This window comes from Calypte anna, chromosome 3 (genome assembly GCF_003957555.1).
Source record: "Calypte anna isolate BGI_N300 chromosome 3, bCalAnn1_v1.p, whole genome shotgun sequence".
In the NCBI taxonomy this organism is placed as follows: Eukaryota; Metazoa; Chordata; class Aves; order Apodiformes; family Trochilidae; genus Calypte; species Calypte anna.
In genome coordinates this window covers 6,229,459-6,256,613 of record NC_044246.1, presented here as the reverse complement: position 1 = coordinate 6,256,613, position 27,155 = coordinate 6,229,459, and the positions used below count along the sequence as shown (strand labels likewise).

General features: G+C 40.9%; 2 protein-coding genes across 5 annotated transcripts in view; both read right to left on the bottom strand.

The window, feature by feature from the left end:
• The window catches only part of TBCE (tubulin folding cofactor E), a 51,539-nt gene extending 24,449 nt beyond the window's left edge, over positions 1–27,090 (bottom strand). The window contains exons 1-2 of the mRNA XM_030448025.1: positions 27,016–27,090; positions 13,095–13,165 (exon numbers count right to left, since the gene is read on the bottom strand). The gene's annotated coding sequence lies outside the window, so the exon portion shown is untranslated. The remainder of the gene's footprint in view (positions 1–13,094; positions 13,166–27,015) is intronic.
• On the bottom strand, positions 718–27,155 carry GGPS1 (geranylgeranyl diphosphate synthase 1). Of its 4 annotated transcripts, none has more exons than XM_030448029.1 (4): positions 27,016–27,126; positions 22,373–22,465; positions 13,095–13,165; positions 718–8,544 (listed from the first exon to the last, which is right to left on the bottom strand). In XM_030448029.1, exons 2-4 carry the CDS (start codon positions 22,437–22,439, stop codon positions 7,783–7,785), a joined length of 900 nt encoding a protein of 299 aa, XP_030303889.1. In that variant the 5' UTR covers positions 22,440–22,465; positions 27,016–27,126; the 3' UTR covers positions 718–7,782. The 4 variants fall into 4 exon arrangements, with proteins under 4 accessions (XP_030303889.1, XP_030303890.1, XP_030303892.1 ...); XM_030448030.1 differs by lacking the exon at positions 27,016–27,126 and adding an exon at positions 26,526–26,578 and having other exon boundaries at positions 2,416–8,544; XM_030448032.1 differs by lacking the exons at positions 13,095–13,165; positions 22,373–22,465 and having other exon boundaries at positions 2,416–8,544; positions 27,016–27,155.

The following is a 27,155-nucleotide window of genomic DNA, read 5'->3' as shown; positions in this document are numbered from 1 at the left end:
GGGCTTGAGAGGAAAAAGGGAGGCGGCCCCAGGAAGCTGCCGCGCGGAGATGTTTCACGGCAGCGCCGAACCCCCCCGGTGTCACCGATACCGAACGGAACCGCGTTATAACGCAGTTACCACGTGGCTGATTATTAATTGAAAACAAGCCCGGCTTCGGCATCCAAGAGCACGGGAGGGCAGGGCAGGTCCTACTCAGGCTCCAGTAGTTGGGCCTCCTTGGGAGCGAAACGTGGGTTTGTTGGGGTCATGTCACTGAAACCCAATTTAACCCAGTCAGAACCGAGCAAGCAATTGGGATTTTTCTGCCTAAACGCAAAAGGGGTGATTGAACACGGGCAGTAAAGCCACGTTTAAAGGTTAGGGGGCTCTGTGAGGAGCACACGGGTGTTCCTGCATTTATATCAACATCTAGTCGAGAAAAATCAAATGAGCATCCATAATTAGAGAAAACAGTGTAGGAAAAAAATAATAAAAATAATATAAAAAAATAATAAAATTGAGGTGTCCAATGGGTGTAGATTAACAGCAAAACCTGAAAGAGTTGACTGCATTCTTGAAGCAGCAATTGCTGAGTGTCAGAAGCAGGTATGACAAGGTCCAAGGGCTTCCACAGAGTTTTATGGTTCTAAAAATCAAAGTATCCTCGCTGACATTTTCCACATTTGTTCATCACTGACGTGCTTGGTACTTCAAAGTCTCATAAAAACAGAATACAAACAATGCAACTTTAATTTTGGAACCAGTGAGACTGAAACAAGCACATTAATAAGACATTAAGAGGCTATTTCAGCACTGTGCCTCTGTTCCCAAGACATTAGGTAGCTGTACACTTTTGGCAAGCATTACATTAGCACTCTGATTCTGTGATATTGATTATGGGAATCAAGTACAGCTGTCTGAAAGCACTGCAATTTTCCAGTCACTGTAATCTGGGTAATACTTGCATTCTTAGGCAGGTATTATCTGATGGCTTTGCATCTTCAAGCAAAAAAACTTTGAGGGCATCATTTCCTACCTGGCATAGAGCAGGTGGGGTATTCCAGGGAAGATTTCTGTGCCTTATACCTTAAAAGTCTTCTTTTCCCAAACAAAATGGGTTTTCTTAGACCAGCCACTGTCCTCAGAAAAAAAAAAAAGAGCCCCAGTCCTTCCATGGTTTTGGTAGTGGTGTTTCCTCTGGGTTCTGAGCCCATCCATCTCCCGCAGAGGGCACCCTTGGAACAATCTGCTACAGGTTAGAATGAACTGAAGCCACACAGCTCCTGCCACATGCTTGACAGCAGAAAACTGGCCCTAAACCCACTTGCTCTGCTTTCCCAACTCATTCCCTGCTCCACTTTGTTTGACTGCATGTCAGGAAAGGCAGTGAAAACAAGAGGACACTTTTCACTCTCTCTCTCTAAGCCCAGTAGCGTGTTTGATAGGTAATTGTCATCCTTAGAATCCTAGAATCATAGAACTGGCTGGGTTGGAAGGGACCTCAGAGATCATCAAGTCCAACCCTTGATCCACTCCCGCTGCAGTTCCCAGCCCATGGCACTCAGTGCCACATCCAGGCTCTTTGGAAATATCTCCAGACACGGAGAATCCACTACTTCCCTGGGCAGCCCATTCCAATGCCTGATCACCCTCTCCAGAAAGAAATTCTTTCGAATCTCCAACCTAAACCTCCCCTGGCACAACTTGAGACCTTTTGTGCCCTCTTGTCTTGCTGAGAGTTGCCTGGGAAAAGAGCCCAACCTCCCCCTGGCTCCAACCTCCTTTCAGGGAGTTGTAGAGAGTGATGAGGTCTCCCCTGATCCTCCTCTTCTCCAGCCTCAACACCCCCAGCTCCCTCAGCCTCTCCTCATAGGATCTGTGCTTGAGTCCCTTCACCAGCTTTGTTGCCCTCCTTTGGACCTGCTCCAGCACCTCAATCTCCTTCCTGAGCTGAGGGGCCCAGAACTGGACACAGGACTCAAGCTGTGGCCTCACCAGGGCTGAACACAGGGGCAGAATCCCTTCCCTGGACCTGCTGGCCACGCTCTTCCTGAGCCACCCCAGGATGCCATTGGCCTTCTTGGCCACCTGGGCACACTGCTGGCTCATGGTCACCTTCCTGTCAATCCAGACTCCCAGGTCCCTCTCTGCCTGGCTGCTCTCCAACCACTCTGTGCCCAGCCTGTAGTGCTGCATCTACACAATGTTGCTGCATTTATATATTTAATATTTCTGAAATAAGCACAACTTACTACTGTGTCATTGCACTTATTGTTTTAGCACTGTAATAAATAAAAAGCTATAAAGCATCCAATGTACTTGACAAGAAACAAGACTGTCCCAATAAAACTAAACCAATTTAACATTTCCACCTTGTTACCTGGGAGTCCAACTTCTGCATTTTATAAGCACCTAAGTGAAAAAGGTTTTAACTTCAGAATTTATTGAACATTCTTTTTGGTTGGTGTAAAATATAACAGATGATGTTTATATATGGTTTAAATGCTTTTACATTTCTGGGAACAGCAATGCAAGTTTTCCATAAGGGTTTTACTCTGACCTGTACATTCCATCCTAAAAAGAACAAACAATAAGGAGCAATAGATTCTTCAGTTAAAGCCATAGAAAAAGTGTAGGAGTTAGTTCCATGTTTCATGTATTAACACTGCAATTATGACATTCTATTTTAAAATAACTTTGTGGGTTTTTTCTTGCAAACACTTCTATAAGGTTTTGGGCTTTTTTCCTTTTGATTTGTTTACATGGCCTTGGTATCAGCCTGATTTAAATAAGGGTAAGTTGGTGAAAAGTTTATATGCCTATCAGAATATAGAAGTTTACTGCAGAATAACATATACTAGATTTTAGCAAGAGAACAAGCCAGTTTGTCTGGCTTGAAACAGCAGAACCAAAAATATATGTTTGCCATTTTCACAGACTTCAGTAATTAATTTAGAATGATTAACTTATACCATATGCTCCAGAAATAACTGAAACATTATTAAGAGAGTGAAAATAACCCAGGATAAGAAAATATGCAACTGCTTACTGACAGCATATAATTAATATACCAACAGGGTAGAGAATATTTTCATGGATTGTTTTGGAGTACAGAAGCAGATTCTGTGATTTCCCTTCACATCAGTTAAGTTTTCAACCCAAATTCACTTAAAGCTTTGCAGTGCTCTCCCTGGAAGCTTCCATGTTGTGCCTCCTGGGGGTATTTTCCATCTTTCTCTATGCTGTAGTAAACCAAGATGCTCAGTAAATACATTTTCAATGAGCTGAGAACTCACTTGTTCCACAGGACACACTGGCAAGGAGCACTATCAGGATTCATGTGCTTTAACCTGCATCTTTACTGCATATTGTGCAGATAATGTGCTTGAATCAAAGTGCATTAATCTATCATACATTACTCCTAGCCTCACCTCCCACAGGTGACTTGCAAATTAAATTAAAACACAAGCTGCAGAAAAGGTGAACATTAATGCTCAGCTATGATAAATGTTATTCTGGAAAGGTGTTAATGTGAGGTAACAAGTCAAGCAGGCACAAAACAAATGTTTTCCTAGCTTCAAGAACAGAAAAATTGTTATAACCACAGTAATGAAACGATGTACTCCTTGCTTTATGCCTACCCTTAATCAGAACCTTAAGATGATATACACAAGTTATATAATTAACTGTCATTAATAAATAATTTCCAACTTTCTCTCAAGTGATACTTGGAAAGCAAGAAGGGAAGCTCAGCAAAACTAACCACACACTTCAGCCTTTCCTAACAAAGTGAAGGAGATGCTGTTAAATGAGGTGAAATTACATGAAGCAGCCTCAAAAGCCAAACCTGTGTTTTCTTACTCTCTGAAATCCTTGCCCTGGTTCTGCTCCTGTCCCTCTCCACCTGCTAGTTCTGACACTGATCAACCTCTTGCTGAGTGGCATAATTCATTAACCCAGACAAAAATTAACTCCTCTCCCCCAGAGCTAGGGATTCATTTCACAGGAAGGCCTTACAAGTATTCCCACCAAAGGAAACTGAGTGGTGAAAGCAACCAGAGAGAAGAGGGGAAGGAGCCCAAGCTCTATGGGGATAAAAATAATTTATGGCAATATAAAATGTTACAGGTTTTAGCTTGTTGGAAAAGAGAGTTTCTGGCACTTCAAGATAGCAGAAAATATTAGTTTTGTGAAGGCATATGATGAGCTAAGACTTAATGTTTTAAAAGCAAAAGACTTATTTTGTTTGTCCAGGATCAAAATAGTTTGATGGCATTGTGTGCACTATGGTATTAATAGCAGAACAGAAATATAACTGAGAAAAAGAAAAGAACTACAGTAAAAGTACTGAGCAAATAACACAAAGAAGATGGTAAATATCAAACCTGAAATGTGAAATGATGAGATTAAGACAGAACAAAGAGGAGTGACAGACACTTAGCTCTTGCATATGAATAAAATCCTGGCCCAATTCAGTGCTAGTACATTAGAGTTCAAACCAATTTTATATAAAAAAGGTGGAAAAAAAACCCAAACCCAAGCCCCATTATTTAATTCCATCTTAGTATTTTTAATAACTGGGAAGCCATTAATATAGGCAATTGCCATAGCAAACAGAAGCATTTAGCTATTTCATAATTATCAAGATCAACCATTAAAAGACAAGGCATAAAGAAGTACCAACAGCTACTTTGTCATGATTTCCAGGCTGTTTGTATCACCCACTGGCCAATACACTGAAAATTGTTCTTAGTGGGCACCTGAACAACCTGAGCTTGAAGGGGGAGGTGGAAGACATGTTACCTTTTCAGGAAAGCTCTGAAATGTCTTTTTTCACCATTACTGATGGTGGTAACATCAGCTTTTGGAGCAGCAGAGACAGATATCCCAGCCTAGGGTTGGCCTCTCAAAGAGAGGTGGCAGCATTCCTTTCCATCCAAGCAAGTGCACAGGAAGAAAGGATTGAGGTAGAGGGAAATGCAGGAGACTGGTCAGGATTTGCTTTTCACACTGCTAAACCTCCAAGAAATGCACTGGTAACCTGATCAAAGCAGAACATGTGGGCAATGGTAGGAAGACAACAAGGGAAACAGTTCTGGCTGAAAGGGACTGACATCCAAACCAGCATCTCCTCTATTTCCCCATGGGCATTTCCACTTGTAGCACAAGACTTCCATTCCACAGCAATAGATCTCTTGAGAAGATCAGGAAAAATAAAAAGAAAACAATCCTCCTCCTTGCCTTGTAGGAGCCATAGCAACAGAGAGTGGCACTTACACAACTAAACTAATTTTGCAGCCAGAATAACTCTCATGCTGCTTTAAAGAAGCAATTTTTTTGTTGTTATGGCTTAGCAGTAGAAGCTTGTACCAGAGCCAGTATCAGAATACTGATGAAGATGCAGTATTATATTTATATTATATATACATATTATATATATTATAGCACCAAATATAAAATCTACCTTGACTATAGACCACCATCACTGCTGATGCTTAATACTTGAGGTTGCTTAACAGATGAATAGGAAAGATCTCAGCCTCTCCCAGCTCCTGAATACATCAAGGAAAGACCCTCAGAGACCTCAGTTCATCCTAACCAAACTGAAGGGCAATGATCCTCTGCTTCTGGGCCTTTTAGGATCTACCTTCAGGGTTATGCTTTGAATACTGGTATCAAGTCTTGAAGGCAGAAGAAGATAGATCTGTATGGTTTCTTGTTGGTCCAGCTTTATTTTCCTGGGATACTTTTCCCTTCGTAGCCATTTGGGGTTTAAAGGGCCTGCAGCTAGAAAACTTAAAATGTACTTTTCTCCTAAGGTAATGGAGGCATCTGCTACAAGATATGAGAATAAACAGAGGGGTGAGTTGCCAAAGTGAACCAATAAAGTGAACAGAAGTCTCAGATGGTGAAATTTTATACAAAAATAAGAAAAGCTACCTCATTAGAAAAGTTTCATTGCACAAAACTCTACATCCAGCAACTGAGCAGAAATGAAATGGCACTAAGTGCACTGTGCATTATATATGTATTAGTTACAAAATCCTTACAGGCACAAGGTTATCTTTTACAGTAGACTAGGAGTTTCCTGACAACCACAGGTTTTCCAGCACTCTCCTCTATTCAACATCAGCTACAACAGTGCTTACAGACCCCCATGACATGGCACAAAGTAAACATTGTACTTTCCTGCAGATATTGTATGTAGATATAAGGGATTGCCTGTCACCTACAACTACATCATGTATAGGACTGAAAGCAGTCATCCTGAATTTTTTCATGCTGGATCACTTTTAGGGGATGGCTGTCAAGGGAAGACATTACAGTAACCTTCTTTAAAAGTCTTCTCAGTGGCTTGAGAAAAGGTACAGTAAATGAACACCTGTATAAAACTATCCTTCAGCTGTGAGTAGCCAACTACTTCTACCCATTTATTCTGAGTATGTTTGAGCTAAGACCACTGCTGACAACACCAGCCCTACCTTTGATCCAAACTATTACCTCCCTACACCAAAGAAAGGCTTTATGTGGCTGTGAAGACCAAGGGAAATAAACCTGATTAAAGCTAACCTGTACAACAAGAAACAAACATACCTGCCTACCTTTTGTACACCTTTTAATATGTAATTGTGTAGGTGAAGAAGGTTTTTGTCACTTACCAGCCCTCTCCCCTCAATCCAGCTCTCAGTTTGTTCTATTTTGGTATGTCTGTGTACATATTTTTAAAGCATTATTTAAGCAGCTAACAAAACTTAAGTGGTATCATAGCTTGTAGAACAAGAGTCTGTACTTTAACAAAAACTTACAGAACTCGTCTCTTTGGAGAAACCTGTAAAATGCCTTGAGACAGAAATTCAGAACAACAAAGTAGTATGAATTATGAATCAACTCCTGGAGAAGACCTTCTCAGTTATAAGCAGAGATTAAAGAGACCTGCACCAATTACAGTATCCTGAGGTTACCTGGTATGAATCCCATTCCATTTCCAGTAGCAGCTTTCCATGCTGATATTCAGAGTTACATGTATGAGCTCTAATGCAGAGATTTGAGTCCCTGGCTGCAAAATATTTGCTGATTTCAAAATCTAAAACCAGGTGACCAAATTATTCACTGCAGAGCAGGAATCAACAGCAAATTCACTCTTTGCTCATGCAATGGAATATTTTCTTTAAGGTACTTTGAAATCTTTTTAAAGGTATAGTTTCAGACTAAACATTAGTCTATTCACAGATAAAATACTATCTTCCATAATTCACATCCCCTGAATATATCCCCAGAAGCTGGATAGGATATTCGCTTTAAAATTCAGCAAGCTGATTCATCTGTTCTTCAGAAACATCCCACAATTTTATGTGCACTGTAGTTGCAAGAATATTTTGTTACTTAACTGTACATTTTGGTTTACTAGAGAACTGTTTGAAAATACACAATACACTCAGCTCATTCTCATTTAGTGTAACACAATTTCAGTCAGAAACCTACAGTTACCTAGTTAAATGAGACTTTTGCCCTGAAATAATGCTAATGATTGTGTAAAGATGATCCCATTTATATTAAAGCCTTGTTTCAGTTCTAGTACATCTACTTTAACAAAGCCATCTGTAAGCAGTTACAGTTAAAACTGCATAGATAATAGGATATCTATTTCAATACTCAGTGACAAATTGGGTTTAACAGCAATTTCTGTAACATGACTACCTGAAAGAATTTTAAGTGGGTCTGATTATCACACCTCTCAGATAGTCTGGTTATTTTCCTATTTTAAAAAAGAGTTTTAACCCATCTCCAGGAGCTACATTTTTAATTTTCAGTTTCTTTGAACATTTTGCTCAGCTGTTCAACTAGTGCTACAAGCTCAGGGTTTCCCCCAAGTGATTCAATTTGTTTATAGGCTTCACACTCAAGCTCTTTCAACGTGTTCCGAGTGTACTCGAAGGAACCCACATTTTCCAGGTAATGCACACAGTATTTTTTGATATCTATGTTCTCCGTCCTCTGACGTAAAATGTTTTGCACCTGAGTGCTTTCAGGTCTTGACCAAATTGCATGAATAGTTGGGAAGGAGAACTTGCCCTCAGTTAAGTCTTCACAAAAACTCTTGTTTTCACTATATTCTTTGGAGTGCAGGTTGGCATAGTCATCTCTGATTTGGAAGAAGAGGCCAAGTGTGTTAAGAAGTGGCTTTAAGTCTTTTTTATAACTTGAGAAGAGCTGCATGAGGCCTACAGCTAATCCAAAGAGACCACCTGTCTTTTGCAGTACCATAGCTTTATATTCAGCTTCCGTGGGGCAAGTGTAAGTATCCCTCCAGTAAATATCCAAGCCTTGACCTTTATGGAGTTCCAGAAGTTGACGGGTAAAAACTTTAACAGCATCTGGATGATCAAGTGTTAAAACCTTCTCTAAGCCAAGGAAATACACATAATTAGCACAGTTGATTACAGATGGGATCCCATAGATGCTGTGTGCCACTGGAAAGCCCCGTCGTAGCTTTGAGTTATCTTCAATATCGTCCACGAGCAGGCTTGCATTGTGCAACATCTCTGTCACTTCAATGATAACCTATTACAAGAAGAGAAAATTATTAAGTCTCCCACTGTAATTTAGCCTCCAGTTTTGCAAGACCTTATTTAAAATGGACAAGGATTTACAGAACTATATTTTCTATCACTGAGGCTCACTGTTAGACCCTTGCCGCTTCTATTAATAGATGTATCATTCTTTTCATCAGCCAGTTTGCTGTACATCCTGGAACACATGGGCTGTCTCTTTTGTAATTTTTTCAGATTGAAGTGTTTCCACTTTCATGCTCTTCATTTTTGCTAGTTCCAAAATATGCCATTGTCTAGGAGTCATGCAGAAACTTATTAGAAACAGAGAGGGGGAAAAAAAGTAACACAAATTTAGATGCACTGATGGCCCCAAGTCAGTTCTTGGATGTGTCAGGTATCATCCACTAACACATTTGCCTCATTAACCTTGTTTTGATAAATTCACATACTACTTATTACTAGGTAGCCTGATAAGATACACCACCTGAGGTAAGAAATATTCAGAACATTAAGCTTGTAGCTGATGACATTTGATTCCAAAGCAGGACAATTCAACAGAAAAATTAAAAAGTTTTAACACTAGATACTCTTATTGCACAGCTGCTATGCAAGGAACACGTATATTCAGCATCTGCTTAAATGGAATTAAATTTAAGCATCTACAACTGCATTCTGTAAGAACTCACCACAAAAGACATTTGATTAAGATGTGATTTTAAAGCTAATGAGCCAATTACACTTGCTAGCTACAAACACTGCACTCAACATTCATTAAAACAACTGCTTGTAAAAAAAAAATAGAGGCCAGCATTAAACAGTGGTAAGTACCTTGTATGGTCTATTTGGTGGGTGCTGTAGGAAAAAGTAAGGAGGACTTTGCTGCAAGCATTTCCTTGAGAAGCAATGCACCTGATGTTTAGTGATCTCTGTCCCAATGATTAAAACCCAAAGCTCAACAATCTGTTTGTCAAAGATATGCCTGCAAGAACCACCTACTTAAGCAGCACTAATGACTCATCTACCAGCTAGAAATGAGCTCTACTTTGACCTCTAAAGATATAGTTGCCCACTGACTTTAAATCAGAGGGTACTTACTGCAAGAAACTGAATTCCTGTTTGTCTGAATGTTCTTTCAGCCCATGATGTCAGGCTCAGTACTACCAGGAAAGCTCCCCTGTATTCTGTGAATTCCTTGGGTACACCTATTCTAGTATCAATCTTGCTAACCTATTTCATATCACTGTCAGTTTCATGACCTTTTGCAGCTTCTAGACATTTAAAGATTAATTTAAATTGGTGCTTCATCACTCTGTTTCAATTGCTATCTTGTGAACTACAGAAAAGACTGTGTCAAAAATGCTTCAAAGTTGACAATGACAAACAAAAAAATACAGACAGCTGAAAAAGCTTACTCTGGAAGAGATCAGGAAGTAGTCTGAAGAAATGAAAGAACTGCTCTTAATAATGAAAGCTGAAAAACCCATACAGGGTGCTATGGTTTCTTACAACCTAAGCCTATGTACCAGTGGCTGCTGCACTATCACTTCAACACAGATTTCTACCTCCTTACTCATGATAGCTTTAAAATTTGTTTGGCTCTGTAACAGGTCATTTTAGTGCTTTTTAAGGAGGAAGCTTCTGACTACCCAGTGTTCTATAATTCAACAAGCTGAGGTGTCTCAGTGTAGCACCAGATGAGTACTGGAGATGTAGTCAGTAGGGTAAAAAACCACAAGACCTCTTGGCTGGGGAAAAAGTGCAATGGTAGCAGCCAATAGCAGAATCAACTAACAAGAACAGAATCTTCAACTGCATTCATCTAAATAAACTCAATTAAGACAAATGATCTCAGATTAAATAATGTCCTATAGGGAATGCCAGAATTCAGATTTTTAACAAAAGATATAGAAAGAGCTGTAAGGGAATCAGGCTCCTGGACAACTGGAATGTCTTAACGTTATGAGACATCAAAAAGATGACTACAATAGGTCTGCACACCTTGACAACTTTGCTATTAAAATTAGTACAAGAATGCACAAAAGTAGTAATAATTGTGGCAGGATGCAGATTAAAAGATGACAGGGTCCCTGTTTTGTCCTCAATACCTGAAGAATAAAAATGTTCTTTGAATTAAGAATAATTATAAAATAAAGTTCCATCACAAACAGCTGAAGTGGTAAAAGAAACATTAAAGCAGTTTTCTTCATAAAGAACAAGTGGCCTAAGCTTTCAGTAAGTGACATGATTCAGTTTAGAGGTGACAGGTTCACACAGAGGCACTGCAGCTTTATTTGACCAGGGGAAGTTTAGGTTAGATATTAGAAAGAATTTCTTTACGGAGAGAGTGATCTGGCATTGGAATGGGCTGCCCAGGGAAGTAGTGGATTCTCCGTGTCTGGAGATATTTCAAAAGAGACTGGATGTGGCACTGAGTGCCATGGTCTAGCAACCGCAACGGTGGTTCAAGGGTTGGACTCGATGATCTCTGAGGTCCCTTCCAACCCAGCCAATTCTATGATTCTATGACTATAGCCCATGAGAGAAGAGGGAAGTAGTGGATTCTCCGTGTCTGGAGATATTTCAAAAGAGACTGGATGTGGCACTGAGTGCCATGGTCTAGCAACCGCAACGGTGGTTCAAGGGTTGGACTCGATGATCTCTGAGGTCCCTTCCAACCCAGCCAATTCTATGATTCTATGACTATAGCCCATGAGAGAAGAGGGACCTGCACTGTCATGGGTGTTCTGCAAAAGCGTAAGAAACAACAGACTGCAATGTAATAAAACTGAAATGGACAGCAGGGAAGAATTTGTTACCATGGAAGGAGTTCAGCATGGGAAGACAGGCCCAGAAAGGCTGCAGGATCTTCATCCTCAGATTTTAAAAACTCAAAGCCCACAGAAGCCTGAAGTAGTTGCAGAACAAGTCCTGCTTTAATGAGAGGGGTTGTCCTAGATAACATCCAAAGGCTGCTTCCTCTTTGAACTCTTATCTATGATATTAGACTAAACCCATGCATACTACACACAGGTTACTACAATACATTTTATTTTGATATGTGGCTGAGCACAAGGGGTAAGAAGTATCTAGCTGGAAGGAAAAATAAATCTGTCTAAAAAGATATGTTGACAGGTTGAAAAACAGAAGATGATGAATACAGCCTCTTCATTCTTTACATCAGTGAAACCATTTTTCTATTTGAACAGTATGAAGTGTCACTTAGGCTACCCTAAAAAGGACTCTTCCACTAACTAAAACCTTCTTCTGCTTACAATTAATGAAATTAACTAGACACCAGCTGGGTAAGTGTAAAAAAAACCGTAATTGGTTGTTTTAATTCCTTACATTGTCTTGGATACAGAAAATCTTTTGTACCCTCAATACCCAGTTTGGCAAAACCTTAGTCTAACCAAGAAAATGTTTCATTTGACAAACCACAATGTTTAAATTAACAGCTGTACATCTTGCACAGATTTGTCCAACAGAAAAGCAAAAGGGAAGGAGAATTCCTAGTCTAATGCTTTATAAATAGGGACTCTCTAGACCACGATATGATCACAGCTTTCGGTCCAGAACAAGTATCAGTTTATACAACTGATTTAGCTGCTGCCTTTGATATTCTTGTATCAAAATTTTAAGAGTTTATTTTAATGGAATAATTGAATTGCTTCACTTGGAAAAGACCTTTAAGATCAGAAAGTCCAACTGGCAAGTCCACCCCTAATCCACATCTCTAAATAACACGTCTACACCTCTGTTAAATACCTCCAGGACTCAACCACTTTCCTGTGCAGCCTGTTCCATTACCTGATAACCCTTTCAGTGAAGAAGTTTTTCCTAATATCCAATCTAAATCTCCTCTGGAACAACCTGGGGTAATTTCCTCTTGCCCTGTTGCTTGCTACTTGGGAGAAAAGACCAATTCCCACCTTGCTCTGACCTCCTTCCAGGTAGCTGCAGGGAGCCATCAGGTCTCCCCTCAGCCTCCTTTTCTCCAGACTGAACCCCAGTTCCCTCAGCCTCCTCTTCTCCAGACTGAACCCCAGTTCCCTCAGCTGCTCCTCAGATTTGTGCTCCAGACCTTTCACCACCTTCACTGCCCTCCTCTGGAATGGTTCCAGCACCTCAATGTCCTTCTTGTAGTGAGGGGCCCAAAACTGAGCACAGTATTTGAGATGCAGCCTCACCAGTACAGGACAAGCACTACACTTGTGTAGTTTGAGGTAATTGTTCAGCTTCTTTAAAAAAAACACTTAACATGACTCAGTTATTGACAGTGAATTTGAAGTGGATGCTAATGATAGCTGCTTATCTACAGCTTAAAAGAGTTGAGCACACTTGGAAAGAAGTATTATTCCATGTGAGATAAGTCCTGGAAGTAATTTCTTTAGAGGGTTAAAGCACAGTCAAAGCTTTGCATTGAAGCTGTTTTCCTGAAAGTTTATTTTAATCTACTCAGAAATCAGTGCATTTAGGATTTTTGATAACTTATGCTATGTAGACAACAATCTGTTAACTGTAGTCTTGGAAGAAAGCCCTTTAAAAATAATAAGCCAGTACCTGTATTTTATCCTCTGGAACATTCAGCCAGTGATTAAAGGCCTGTGACAGTTTGGTTCTCACTTGCTTACCTACAATGAAAATATTATAGGCATTTATAACAAAAACCATGTAAAGTTCATTATTAGGGACAAGTTTGTCTTAAAACCTACAGGTGAGTTGAGACCAGTAAACTGATCAGTGTGATCACTTGAGATCAGAACATGTATTGCAAGTGTCTTGTCTCTTCATTGTATAAACATCAGTTATTAGAGACTTCAGTTTTGAACATTTCACAGCAATAAGCAAAGCACAGATTTACAGATTATTGTATATAATTTTGGCAGTTTAATTAGTAAGTGATCCTGAGTATGCTGGTAACCTCTGCAGATCAGCTTACTAAATCTGAAAGCAAGCCCTAGTTTGCCAGGCACGCTGATTTTGTGTAATAGATTAAGAAGTTTCAGATGTTGAAGACATTTGTTGAATATCTTATTTCTCTCAATTTTTAGTCATCTTCCTGTAGTACTCTTCACTTGCTAATGACAATTTGTACAGCAAAGTGACAACTGACATACTTAAATAACTAAAAGCAAATTTGAACAGAACACTCTGAAAAGAACTTTCCAAGAATTCAGACATTATCTGAGAAGCCTACCTATGAATAACAGGATTTGTTCTGCTGGGGGAGTCAAGCAGTCACCTTATTTCACAGGAATGAAAGACAAGATCAGAAGTCCAAGCTCAGTGTTGAAATAAGCATTACTATTCAATCCAGATACATTTTATTTGGTGCAGTTAATTTTAACAGAAGTTAACCCATGTGCCTGTAAACTGCTGATGCCAGATAAATTGCTAGGAACCATGTCCAAATACTGATTCAGTGTAGATTAATGATCAGTATGAAATAAACTCACCCCTTACTCACACTCAGACAATGCTGCTCTCCACTTGGAGAAGCTCAGCTATGTATATACAGGCTTCAAGTAGCTGCAAGACAGGTTTAGACAAACAACCCTGCATATGTAGCTCACCTCAAAAAGGCCCTTGAAAAAAGTTTTACATAAACTTCAAAGCAGTGCAACCTAGACAGTGGGTTCCTTATTACTTGTCTCAAGATCTACTGAGACACATAACTTAATGATTCCACAATATTATCCTCATGTCCATGAACTCTTGCCCACAGCACTGAAGAAACGTCAACTTTTCAATGGCCTCCTAAGGCTTCCCTACTCCTGTATGACCAGTGCATACAGAACAGAATAATAATAAAATGGGTATATTCACTTGCAGTGATATACCCTAAAGAAACTGGACTGAGGATTTTTCCTTTCCTAATTAAGTCAACACCAGGTAAGCAACAGCTTTGTGGTTTGGGCTCTGTAGCAAGGGTGACAATATTCCTCCCCTGGCTCAGAGAGCTTCCATTTTTATCAGTTCTCAAAAATCTGCAGTGCTTCCCATCACCACCATATTTTGATTTGCATTAGAAGAGACTAATGAAAAGGTGCTTCTTCCTCCCAAAAGCTTTGTCTTCTGGCCCTGCCTTGTGTGACAGGGAACTCTTACCTGGACATACACTACAATTGGCTTGTGTGCTCCATTTTAGTTTTCTGTGCTCAATTTCAAACACTAAGAGCTTTCTGCAGGAGAGAAGAATTGTTTTCTTCCTCAAACAGCAGAACAGATATTTTAAGCTCCCCATGTCAGGTCTGCTCTCTATCAGAAAAGTACTTACCTGGTTCAAAATCATTTTAGAAAAAAATTTTTACATCAATAACTTGCTGACTAAGAAGTTCACTGTTTTAACACAGGTAACCAGAGGTTAAATGTAAAATTAAGAGTAGTGACCACGACTGTAAAAACTTCTTACCCTAACTAAATACCCACCACTAATTCAAGTTGGACTTGCTTCTCCCAAAATCTCCTGCAGATGGACTAAGGATTTCAAAAACTTGAAGACACTCAGAACCCCCTGCCTTCATCTTCCCCATGCAGAAGATTAGATCAGATTTTGGCCAGCCTGGTACCTTGATCAGATTCACTAAACACTTGTGACCACCAGCAGTGCACAAGGGAGGGTCAGAACGCCCTTCACCTTAGGTTCAATATTTTACTTTTAAAATAATTGCATACGTTAACAGAAAAGATCACTCAGAAATACTGAGAATAATTTTTACAAACATCTGCCAAGCTGCATGACTTGCCATTTAAATATTAACAAGTATTTCAGTAAATCCATATAGAAAACTACTCAGATATCACACTAACAAAGTGGATCCTACCTATGGCTGTTTAGTCATTTCTAAATTACATTGATACTGGCAATACTTACTCTTTTTTTTTTTTTTTACATTAGGCAGCTAATTCTGGTTTTCTGAAAGTGTTTCCTAGAAAACATGCTTATGGAATGCAGGATGTTTGGCAACAAGTGTTGTTTCATCATGAGGAATATAACCACTAGCAGAGACTCTAAATGGCTTTTTAACACGCACGGAGCTTTTAGCCACTTCAGTTCCTTAGCACAGCCAGAACTTGAATTGTTAGACTTGTCTGGCAAGGCTGTCTAGACATGGACTATTCAAGGAAAAACCACTATCTGTACAGCAAAACATTCATCTTTCCTTCTTATAGGTGCACATTTGCATATGTGAGCCTCTTAAAAGAACATTATTGCTACAGAAATGCTATTTTGTCTTGCTCTGAAGCCAATACCAGACAGTTCCTGTGGGATCACAGCAATTTTCCCAATGCATGTTTTATGCCTACACCCACATTAAGATGACAAAAGACCAAGCCCCTCCAATACTGGTCCCAAAACTTAGATGCAAAAAGCTCCATTCCTTGCATCTCCCCAACCTGAATTAGGCAACAATTCAGGGACACCAAGACAAAATTAAAAGGAGCAAAATTAAACACTAAACTGGCAGAACATTCCAGTTTTTTCACTGTCAGAAGTCACTGCTCTGTTAAACATTCTCCACAGGCTATTGTAAAACTGAAGAATACAGAAAACCTTCCAAAATTAGAAGCTCCATCTACTGTACAGAGCTATAATAATAGCACATTACTGAATCCAGCTTTGATAAAAGTAACCCCAAATGCTTCTGGTTTGATGCATTTAAAATCCCAGTATTAACCAAATCAAACAACTATGGAAAGCTTTTCTACTTGACAATGCTGGGTGGAAAGGGTGAGAAAAAATATTCAGAACATAAAAGATTCACTCTGATGAAATTCCTTCTACAGATAAGAATATAAAACCTTTGTCCTTTAAGCAAAGACCAGGTTATATTAAAGATGTGCTGAGGATGATCTCTCCCATTTCTTTAGACAGATGGGATGCTTCAAAAAAAGAAAAAAATAACAAAAAAAGCCTGATCTACTCATGTACTCCCTATATACACAATTGTCCTTGTCACAGGGTACTGACCCAAAACCCACAGACCTCCAGCTCTGGACAGGCTCCTGATTAATATTTCTTCACTCTTGCTGCATTAAAGTGACCACAAACTGTGCCCTTAGGGCAGCACCCCACTTAGAGTGAGGGTACATAAAAAGGCTACAGCAGCATAAGAAAGAGCAGAGGGACTACTAACCCAGCCCTCATTAGAGCCTCACTAAGCTAATTCAACTCATTACCCCAGCAGAAAACTGTCTACTTTTTTGCTAGGTTAGCTTTCTGCCAGTTTTATGTACTGAGTCAGCTCCTGAAAAGGGTTTGACAGAGTTAGTACAGGGTAAGCAGCAGATGCTGAGAGCCATGGCAAGGGGGCATTGCCCTTCCAGATGCTACTACATCACCTGAGCTATTATATTGAAATTCATGTTTAGCTCTGTTCTCTGAGGGGATAGAGCTCCATGGATAAATTCCCCAAGCAGACCTCCCCCCACAGCTCCAAGATCACCACATCCAGCATAAGTCAACTGCAGGAAGATAAGCAAAGGGAGCAGACTCATGTATTTGCAAATCACTTGGGATGGATTAAGATCACTGTAGAATTGTCTAGTTTAACTCCCCTGTTCAAAATAAATGTAGTCCAGGGCTGGGATCCTGATTTTTGCCTTGTTCCCCTCTTCTAAGGATCCTGAATAACACCATCCCATGGTCACTGCAGCCAAGGTTGCCTCCAGAGTTCATGTCCTAAGCAGTTCCTGGTTTTAAGCATGAGGTTCAGCAGAATGTTTTCCTTCTTCAGCTCCATCACTTGTGTTAGGTCAGCAATGCATCAAGAAACCTCCTGGACTGTCTGTGCCCCCCTGTGTTGCTGCCCACTAGCAGACAGCAAGACAGCTGAAGCCTCTCATGAGGAGAGGACCTGTAAATAGGAGGCATCTTCCAGTTGTCTGAAGACCTCATCTACTTCTTCCTGCTCAGGTGATCAGTAGCAAAGACTTAACATAGTGTCACCTCTAAAGATCTGCCCTCTAATCTTAACCCACAAACTCTCATAGAATCAGTAAAGTTGGAAACGGCCTCCAAGATAATCAGGTCCAACCACCAACCCAACACCACCAATGCTCCCCTGGGCTTATCAGCTGACTCAGGGCAGAGCTCCCTGCAGTTCAGCTGCTTTTTCACATAAAAGCCAACTCCCACTGCCTTCCCAGGCAATCCATATCCATCCACTTCACCTGCACCAGCTATTCCACATCAGACACCCCAATAAAACTGCAGCCTTACAATTGAATGCAGACCCCTAACTGCTCCTGCTTATTCCCCATCCTGTATGCACTTGTGTAGAGGCACTTCAGAGAAGCACCCAGTTCTGCAGATTCCCCCAAAATAGTGAGAGCGCTTCCCCTATCATGTTGTCCTGTTTATAATTCCTTGTTTGAGTTCATACACCTGGGATGGGCTGCCTTCAGCTCTGCTCTGTTGATTACAAGGTCTCTCTTGTCCACATCAGCCTACAGCCTTTGTTCACAAGTTCACCATTTCCTTACTTGATTGTGGGTAGCCATTCCCCCCTTATTGTAATTTCAAGTTTAAATCTGTTCTCAGCAGGTTGCTCAGCCTGTTGGTAGAGACACCACTGTCCTGTTATGGTTGGGTAGGTGCTATCTTCTCCTGGTCAGCCCTTCATCTACAAAGGGAGTCCCAGGGTCATAAACCCCAAAACTTTGCTATCACTATCAGTTGTGCAACTACCTACCTCTTGACAGACAAGATCTGTCTGTTCTTGATAGTGAGGGGAAGAGGGTTGAGGACCATACAGAAAAGCCACTTGGCTTCCCCTGCCCTGGGCACTCATTCCAAAATCCACAGGGTCATGCTTGATAAGATTCAGGCACTCCTCTCCCATATCAATCAGCACTCAAGCAGAGCAGCAGGGTTAAACACAGCATGGCAGTTCCTCTGAAACATCCCTGATCAGAGCTGCTCACCTGAAGCAAACCTTCCCAGGACAGCAGCTCAGATGGAGGCCTCTGTCCCTTGCAGGAGGCAGTCTCACCCCAATACTACCATGTGCTGCTGCCATCAGGTGATGATCTGATGATTTGTTGAACAAAGAAGTCAAATGTGTTTTCTTCCAGTGCACTGAACCTACCTGGCAATTCCACACCTGCATGAGGAACAGGAATCTTTCTCCTGATACAAGAAGCCATCAGCTCTCAGCCTTCACCATTTTTTGAGTACTCATTTCCCAACCTGATCTGCACAGACTGTTCCTGCCTCTCCATCAGTATACCTGGAGGTTTCAGGTTCTTGAACCTGCCTGGTCTGTTGCTTTTTATTTTACTTATTTTTATTGTATTTTTATTTGGTTTTATTTCTTCTTTTATTTTACCTTTTATTAATTATTATTTTCATTCCTTCCCTTTCCTTTTTCTTTTATTTCTGCAACCTGCTGACCCTCTTCCACTGCTCTTTTGCTTGGTGACACACATTTTCCACCACTACACACCTTTTAGGGACAGAGATATCACTTTCCTCTGACCCAGTTGCTGCCCCTGGGTATCTCTGCAGCTCAGATCCTGGAGAGCTGTAGCCCTGCTCAAGAACTTGGCCTAAGTTGAGGGTTCTGACGTGCCAAGTGTTGCTGTACCAGTGGCAGAGATCATGCCCTGTGGTACTTTACTCCTTCACCAAGCTGGTCAAGTTCAACAGCACAGCAGAAAAACAAAAGCCAGTCTTGATTGTTCAGCTTGCTAAACAAGCCCAGGAAAGACTGCAGCCAAGACCAGAGCAATGCACATGAAAGGAAAAGAGGAACAGTCATGAATGGATCAGAATCTACCCCTTTCATAGTGAGCTGCTGACCATATCAGTTGTACAGCAAATGAAACTCCATAGGCTTCTTAGTGCTGCAAAACCTGCTACTGCTGCTAACTCAGCCACTTGGAGAGGAAACATTCCTCATTTGTCTGAATCAGGCCATTATTTAAAACCACATTGGAATCTGTGAAAGTTAAGCCTGTTTATTGCTTTCTGTTTACAAGACTAAAGGACAGAATACTGCATTAAGCAGAACACTTCTCTGAACTAGTGTGGCTGGGTCCTACTATAATGAGATTTAACAAGAAAAGTTCTGTTTCAGACTGCATGTTCTCCCAAGCATCAAATTCTTTGCTAGCAAAGGAATAAACATTTATTACCATGAACAGTTAAAATAGTAATGTATTAAAAAAAAAAAAAAAACCAAACACCACAAAACTTAAGCCTAGTAGTTTCTGTCCTAGTGCTGCTGAATTCAAAGAAATAAACAAGCTTAGTTTAAGTACCACCTCCAAACTGCTACCATTAAAAGTCTTATTATATCATTAATGGGAAACAATCAGCTTCCTCTTGTATTGAGGGATTAATCCTTAGCAGCTAAAAAATTGTGTTCTTGCACTACAGGCAACATTAGCAGGCACCCATTTTTAATTCCCAACCAACCTTAATACTGTTGCACAATCCCTTTTTATATAAACAAAGTTTGATATGCATCTAAATTCAAGCTTTCATAGGTTACTAAACTGTTTGGAGAATTTTTAAACTGCTCTTAAAAGATAAGCAGCTGGACTATTGCAGGACCATAAGTGTACATATTTGATACCCAGCCAAGCTTTCTGCAAAAGCACCTCAGAGCACAAGCTGACCCAAGCCAGGAACACCTCCTTGTCTCCATCCTTCTGACAGCTCACTAACAAGACAAGAGAAGATTAACCAGGCAAGTTTTTAAAAGGTTTGGTGATTGATACTACCAAACATTTTGGTTAGCAAGCTGAGAACTAGCACAAGTTAAGATGCAGGAGAATGCTGCCAGAAGCATGAAGAGGACAGAATGAAACTGCCTCTTCAGCAAGAGCTTGTTAGATCAGCTCAGGCACCTCATCTGGGCTCCACCCTAATTATCAACTGCTAACATATGCCAGATTTTTCCCCTTCACCAAGCATTTGTGCTCACAATGATTCCAAGGTTCACACAAGTAACTACCTCCTACTGCTCTGTACTTGGCATAGCTGAGTTTGGGCAAAGCCAGTGTTTCAAAACCAGTAGGTGTAAGACTGGGAACCCTCAGCACTTCACCTGTCCCTCAGTACAACCCTTCCCCAAGTACACTACTTTTACCTGCCTAGTTTAAGGGAATTCTTCCCTTTTCAATCACACCACCATGGAGAGAAATGTACCTTGTCTCTCACCTTCTCCAAAGCATAAACTAAATTAACAATCTATCAACACATTCAGGTGAAGCAATCAGATTTATGATACTTTAGCAGAATAGGCTTGTACTCTAAGTACAACATTAAATAAACCATCAGTATAGAGCAATCAGGGTTCAGCTCACAGCAAATACTGGAATTTAATTACAGCAGTCAAGGTGAGAAGGTTAAGTGTCTATTGTAGCTGCACCATTTGAAAAAAAAGTTAAATGAAGAACTTCTGGTCAAACACTTTTGCTGTGTATTTCTTACTAGGAAATTGAGCTTTTTTGCTGGTACCTACAATATCTTAAAGTATAATTAGAAGCTAAATATGCAGAGATGTTACGATGTACCTTGGTTATAGGAGATAATCTCACCAAACAAAAAGCTCACTTAAAAATGTTTCTTGGGGAAAACTACATTTCTCCAGTACTGGGTCTTAGCAACCTCTCTAAAATATTTGGGACTCATTCTCAGGGTAGTTCTCTAGCAAAACCACTACTCAGTTCACCATACCCAAATGGAACATACTGTGAGGAAATGGGAAACAAACCTTCTGGCATTAAGAAGGCATATTACTGCCAAATCCTTTTTTTTACTTTTCTTATTTTTCAGCTCAAGTAGTGCTAACTGCCAAGTCAAATGAAATCACCAATGTAGATAAGAAAATCCTAGATATCTGTGGAGATTATTAATAAAATTAATTACACATTGGTATAATTAATTAGAACCCATAGGACCTACCCTGCTGATAAACAGGTCTAGTTGCAGATATACAAAAGCCACTTAATGCTCTGCCTGTGATTTATAATGCCACTTGTCTAGACAGAAGGTTTTCTATCCCAGTCAGATAGAATTTTCAGAATTATTGCAGTATTCACCATATTTTGTCTTACTTAAAAGCTAGACAGAAGGCAATCATGCAATAGGTCCAATGACAAAATCATTCCATTGTTATTTTTATAAAGTTTGCTTGTATGTTCTTAAACTTCAGGTGTACCAGTAAAAGCCACATCAATCTGACTGTTTTGACTGCAAAGAGATTTCCAAGAGGATATCCATGCAGTGGTTCTCTATCAAACTGCCTCCTGAATTCTGCTACAATAGGTACTGTTCAAGACTGAAAACATCATATGAATGTGTTGCAGTGACCTTGCATCACCCAAGGGCTGGCTGGTCCTCTGGCAATGAAGCAATCCAGGGACAGCCAGAATTGGCTCTAAGAACACCTGGCTCTGTACAAAGAAATTATGCATGAGAAACAGGCTATTTAAAAACAAAACAAAACAGCAACAAAAAAATCCACAACAAAACCCAAAACACAGCCTGTTGAGTCCCAGGTCCAGGTAAAGAACCAAACATCATAGTCTTGGGGTTTAAGAATGGGATCAGGTCCTCAGTACTCGCCCTTTTCAGTTTTAAAAAGCAGTAAGTCAGCTCCTCAGTACAGAGAACAGTATCTTAAAAAATACTTGCACTGCAACAGACTCAAGAGCAATTTTACCACTCTCACTAAAAAGGGTGGTTCTACAGAGGAAGAAAAATATTAAATAGTGTTACTTGCAATGACTCTTAAATCCACAAATTAAGAATGGATAAACTTGCTGCTTTATACTTTGAGACAACAGTTGCTATAAGAACAACAACACAGTACAAAGAAACTTGCCTGGCAGTTGAAGTAAATACTGGTATGGCTCTAGGATTTTTCTAGATGTTTCATCCATCCCATCCATTTCTTTATTTCATAAGAGGTAGTTCACTGTTAAAGAAAGTGTTATTAACACTATTTAGACCACAAATTAAGGAAATAGATGCATACAATTAATAAAAAGTCAGATGACTTCAAAACTGGAGTTTTGCTGCTAATATTGAACATTACACCTTCAATTAACATTACCTTCACTACACAGAAATGTTTACTGGCTGTCACTTAGAAAAGAAACAAGTGTGTGTATTAAATATTTAATTATGCATCAATAGTTTAAACCAACTTCTAGACTTTGTTTGCTCTAACTTGCATATGATGGCTTAGGTGATACAGAAGTACTTAAAACACAAGAATTCACAGCAATAAAGCTTCACTGTGTAAGTCATCAGAGAAGACACTCAGCATATACCAAACCTTGTATGACTGAGCTGACTACACCTCCCTAAAGGCTTTCCCTATACAAAACTGAGATGCCTAACAGGAGAAAAATACACCTTATTCCAAGACAGCCTGAACAAGTTTATCACTAACTTCAGCCTTCTGATAGAACTGTTCAGTCCTGTTTTAGAAGGCAGAACAGCAACAGACCATTTCTTACCTCTGTTTCAGCACACAGACATCTTTGCTCACTTTCCCATATACAATGCATCACAGACTCTTATCATAAGGATTTTGGGCTCCATTCCTTACACAGCTCAACAAATTTATACTCATGTTTCAGTTCACATACCCTTATTCATCTCTGGTTTTTTTTCAGACTGTTTTCTATACGAGATTTTGTCCTTTCACCTCTACCCTTCCTTACTGCACTGCAGATGCAGCAGCTCAAAACAATTCTTCTAATGTCATTTTAAGACAGGAACTGCAGCAGTAGCATTAAGTCTCATCCTACCTCAGCATCATTTCTCAGCTCCTTAGCTAGCATCCAGGAAACTATGTACTTTTTTGCCCCTGGAGCAACTGCATGGTTACATAAATTATCTGCAAAAATAACTATTTAGAAGTGATATTTATAAGTATGGACAGATGCATTTTTAATGTAGGTGCATTAAGTGGAATGGTGATCATGAGTAGAATAAACTATGTTCCCCACTTGCAGCAATAATGCAGCAGTAGTTCTCAATCAAAAATTTAAAAGATCAGTATTAAGATCACTGCTTCCTCTCAAGTCACCTGAACAAATATTCATGAGTTCTCCCTTTTGTTACAGCTCAATCAGCTCCTTTCTACTCCCATTCCCACCCTCTACATCAGTAACAATTTGCAGCATTCAAGCTTGGGAACTGATCACAAAATACATTAAAAACCATTTTCCAAGTTTATGGTTGAATCAATTCTTTTACTTCCTTCACTGCATATGCTAATAAAATGTATCACCACTTCAGAGGGAAGAAAGGATATTTAAGCAAACACAGGTGCCAACAAAATGCTCCTAAGACTGAACCTCCTGGGAAAGCTTTGGACATTCCCTTTGCAGCACAGCCCTTCCATCCTAACCCCCAGCACAACCAGCAGTCAGGACACACAAAAATCTACATCAGATTTGACACTCTCAGCTTCCTATTTTCTTTACAGCTTGTTGGTATAACTGAAGGGACAGGAACTGCTATTAAGACAGCACTGCCACTCAGAATCAGTTGTCAAAATGTAGCCTTGGATATCAAGATTGTCTGAGGATTTCAGAGAGGAAGCAAAATCAAAGATTTTCACAGACCACCTCTACATGTTTTAAGTGGAAAGAAGTTGGTAGAGAGAGATGGAAGGAGACACCATCAACTTAACTGCTCTCCTGTGGCTATTTGTCAAAAAGCCACAAAGATAGCATGGGAAGCACCTAACTATCCAACACAGCTGAGAAGAGATAAAGGTTGAAATTGCTTTTCTATAGAAGTAAAATACTTTTTACTGCATAAAAGTAAATCTTAAAGCTCCCCACCACCCCTCAGGGAATGAGAGGGTTTCCTGACTGTCTGCAGGACACTAAGGCAATATTCAGAATTCTCAACTAACTTGAAATGTGCCACTATTAGCAAACTAAATCTTTGCATCTTTTGGCAAAAAGCTAATAAAAGGCCACCTGAAAGACTGCTTATCAGAGGAACATTGGTCAGACACTTCCCCCACAAGTGCCAAGAATTTTTTTTTTTAAATAAAAGCGAGGCATAAAAGCTCTAGAAGGCAAAGAGTGGATGGTAGCTTAGCTTAAATCACTATTTTAAAACTTTTCTGGATAGTTCTGCTACTTTTAAATGAAACTGTAAGCAGCCTCACTAAGGCAAAGAGAACAGTGATTATTCAGCTACACATGTAATGGATCCACTGAAACAAGAACAGCCAGCAGAACCTCCCCCAAATTTCTACAAAGAGACACTTTTTATATAAATACATATGTAACTTGACTTGCATATAAAAGCCTGCAAGCAAGAAGAGCATGATATGAAACTTCTAATTTTACTGCTCTTTGTAAAAGGTTATCACTTTTGATACACTTAGGAAATGCTGGATATTAAGGGTTTCCTCCCTAGGTGACTGACCATTTTACTAAAGTTACACTGTTGCAGAAAGTCTTCACTATGAAGACATTTACACACAAGATCTCAGTCAGCACCTCCTGGTAAGTAAAATTGCCAGGAGTTAAACATTAAAGAAAAAGGGAATGCAAAGCATTTTGTTAATGGAAGTGCAAGAATTGATTCCATCAGAAGATTAAAGCAGTTAATGCTGTTTTGCCTTTTAAAACAGTCATGCAGGAATGGAAATGCAGCAAGTCTGCCTACTAAGTTATTTTTCCAGATATTTCTCAGTAGCCACTGTGCTATGGGCACAGTCCATGCTATCACAGTCTCTTTTTGCCTGCAACCAACCTTCCCTCTAATCATCTTTGAAAACACACAAAACACCAGAATAAGATCATGATATGTAATTAAGTTGAAACTAGTCTAAAACTGTACCTGAAGATGTGACCTGTATCTAGAAGCTTTGTAGAGAGGATGCAAGTAATATTAATTCAATTTAATACAATCTTCACTTTAAAAATCTCGTAGAAGAGATTCTGACCCCATTCTATAGGATATTCTTCCCCCTCACCCGAATTATGGGATGACTGAAATATTTTAGGTTAATTATGCAGATGGTATTTTAAAAAAGCATCACCTCAGTGGTTCAAATCACAGCACAGTTCACAAAAAAAAAAAAAAAAGGAACAGACAGCTGTAGTGGCAAAAGTACCATCCAGAAAGTTCTTAAATCACTGAACTTACAGCACCCAGACACTGCTTTCATTGTAACTAGTGAAAAAATGAAACAAAATCCCCAGGTAGGGAGACATAGGAGTGAGAAGGTCTGTTTGAGAAGGAACACTCAGACACTGCTGTGAATGTCTGTTGTTTCAAAGAGGCTACCAATACTCTTAATCCAAATGTTATTTGGAGAGGATACTTGTCACCTCAGTCCACATTCTCATTCTAATTAGCAGAGTCCTCTTTACAACCCCTCCGAGGCTGTTACTGAACATTATCTTGTTAATTCAACTGAAGGACAAGCAGGTTTCCCACAGGTGGAAGGACAGTCACACGCTTTCCCCGGAGATGCAGCCAAGTAAAGGAGCAGCTTTCCATTGATAGAATTTCCACCCTAACTCCGGGAAAAGCAAGAGTATCCTGCTCTGGAATAATGCTTCGATTTTAAGAGGAATTCCAGATATAATCGAGGATGAAGGCTGCAGAAGCCAGACAACAACACCTGGTCTGTCAGAGCCCTGGGTCTGTGCTGTGACAGCACAGGGACAACAAGAGGTTTTCAGCTGGGACCGAAAAAGGGCCGAAAAGGAGCCGGCAGGAACCGTGGCTGCTTCTGCATCTCCTCTCAGATTAAAACCCGCATTTCACAAAGCTGTGAAGCTGTTACCCTGCCCGCAGGTGCCTCATCCCCGCCCAAAACGTCCCACTCAACAGGGTTGATTGATTTACTTTTTTTTTTTTGTCCGGAGCTCAGCGACGGAGGCGGCAGAGCCTCTCTCGCTGCTTCACACCCCAAAGGCAGCAGCCCGGCCTCGCCAGCGCCATTTTAGATAACGCCAGACCCTGAGCCGCCGTCTCCTCGCTCCCCTTACCCGCTCTCCACCCCCATTTTCTGCTCTGCGCTGCCGGCAGCCAGGCTCAAACACCGGGGAGGGAAGCACCGCCCGCCGCAGTCCCGGCCCCGGAGCGCTCAGTCAGTCAGTCCGCCCGCCCGGGACACAGCGCCGCTGCCCGCCGGCACCGCCCAGCAAGAACGGCGACTCCGGCTCCCCGCTTCCCCTCAGCCCCTTCCCGGCCCCCTCCCGGGCAGCCCGCCAGCCGCTGTTGGGCGGCGGGGCGGGACACGCTCCCCCCCCCCGCTCTCCAGCTTGTCCCTGCCGTCCGACCCCGCGCAGAGGGGCTGGGCCGGATCCTCGGAGCACCGCGTCCCTCCCTCCCCCTTCCCCAGTCCCGAGACCGAGCAGCGCCTCCCACAGCAATGGCCGCCGAACGGGCAGGCGGAGCAGCCCCGCTCTCCTGACCTCCGCCTGGGCAGCACCCACCACCGCCGCCACCATCACTACCGTCGCCACTACCGCTCACCTCTTCACCGCCGCCGGCAGCCGAAGCCGCGCCCGCTTCCCCCGAGAAGCCTCCGCGCTCCGGGAGTGGCAGCAGCTCTGGCAGCGGCGAGGCTGGGAACGCCGCCCCCTTCCGCTCCGCCGGGCGCCACCTTCCCCTCT

Bases quoted from the DNA above. Each gene is read 5' to 3' on its own strand.
- GGPS1 (XM_030448029.1), bottom strand. From the start codon at position 22,439: ATGGATGGGATGGATGAAACATCTAGAAAAATCCTAGAGCCATACCAG. The intron at 13,166-22,372 runs GCAAGTTTCTTT...TTTTCATTGTAG, and splicing joins GTATTTACTTCAACTGCCAG to GTAAGCAAGTGAGAACCAAA. The intron at 8,545-13,094 runs GTACTGGCTTAT...TTCTTGTAATAG, and splicing joins TTCCAGAGGATAAAATACAG to GTTATCATTGAAGTGACAGA.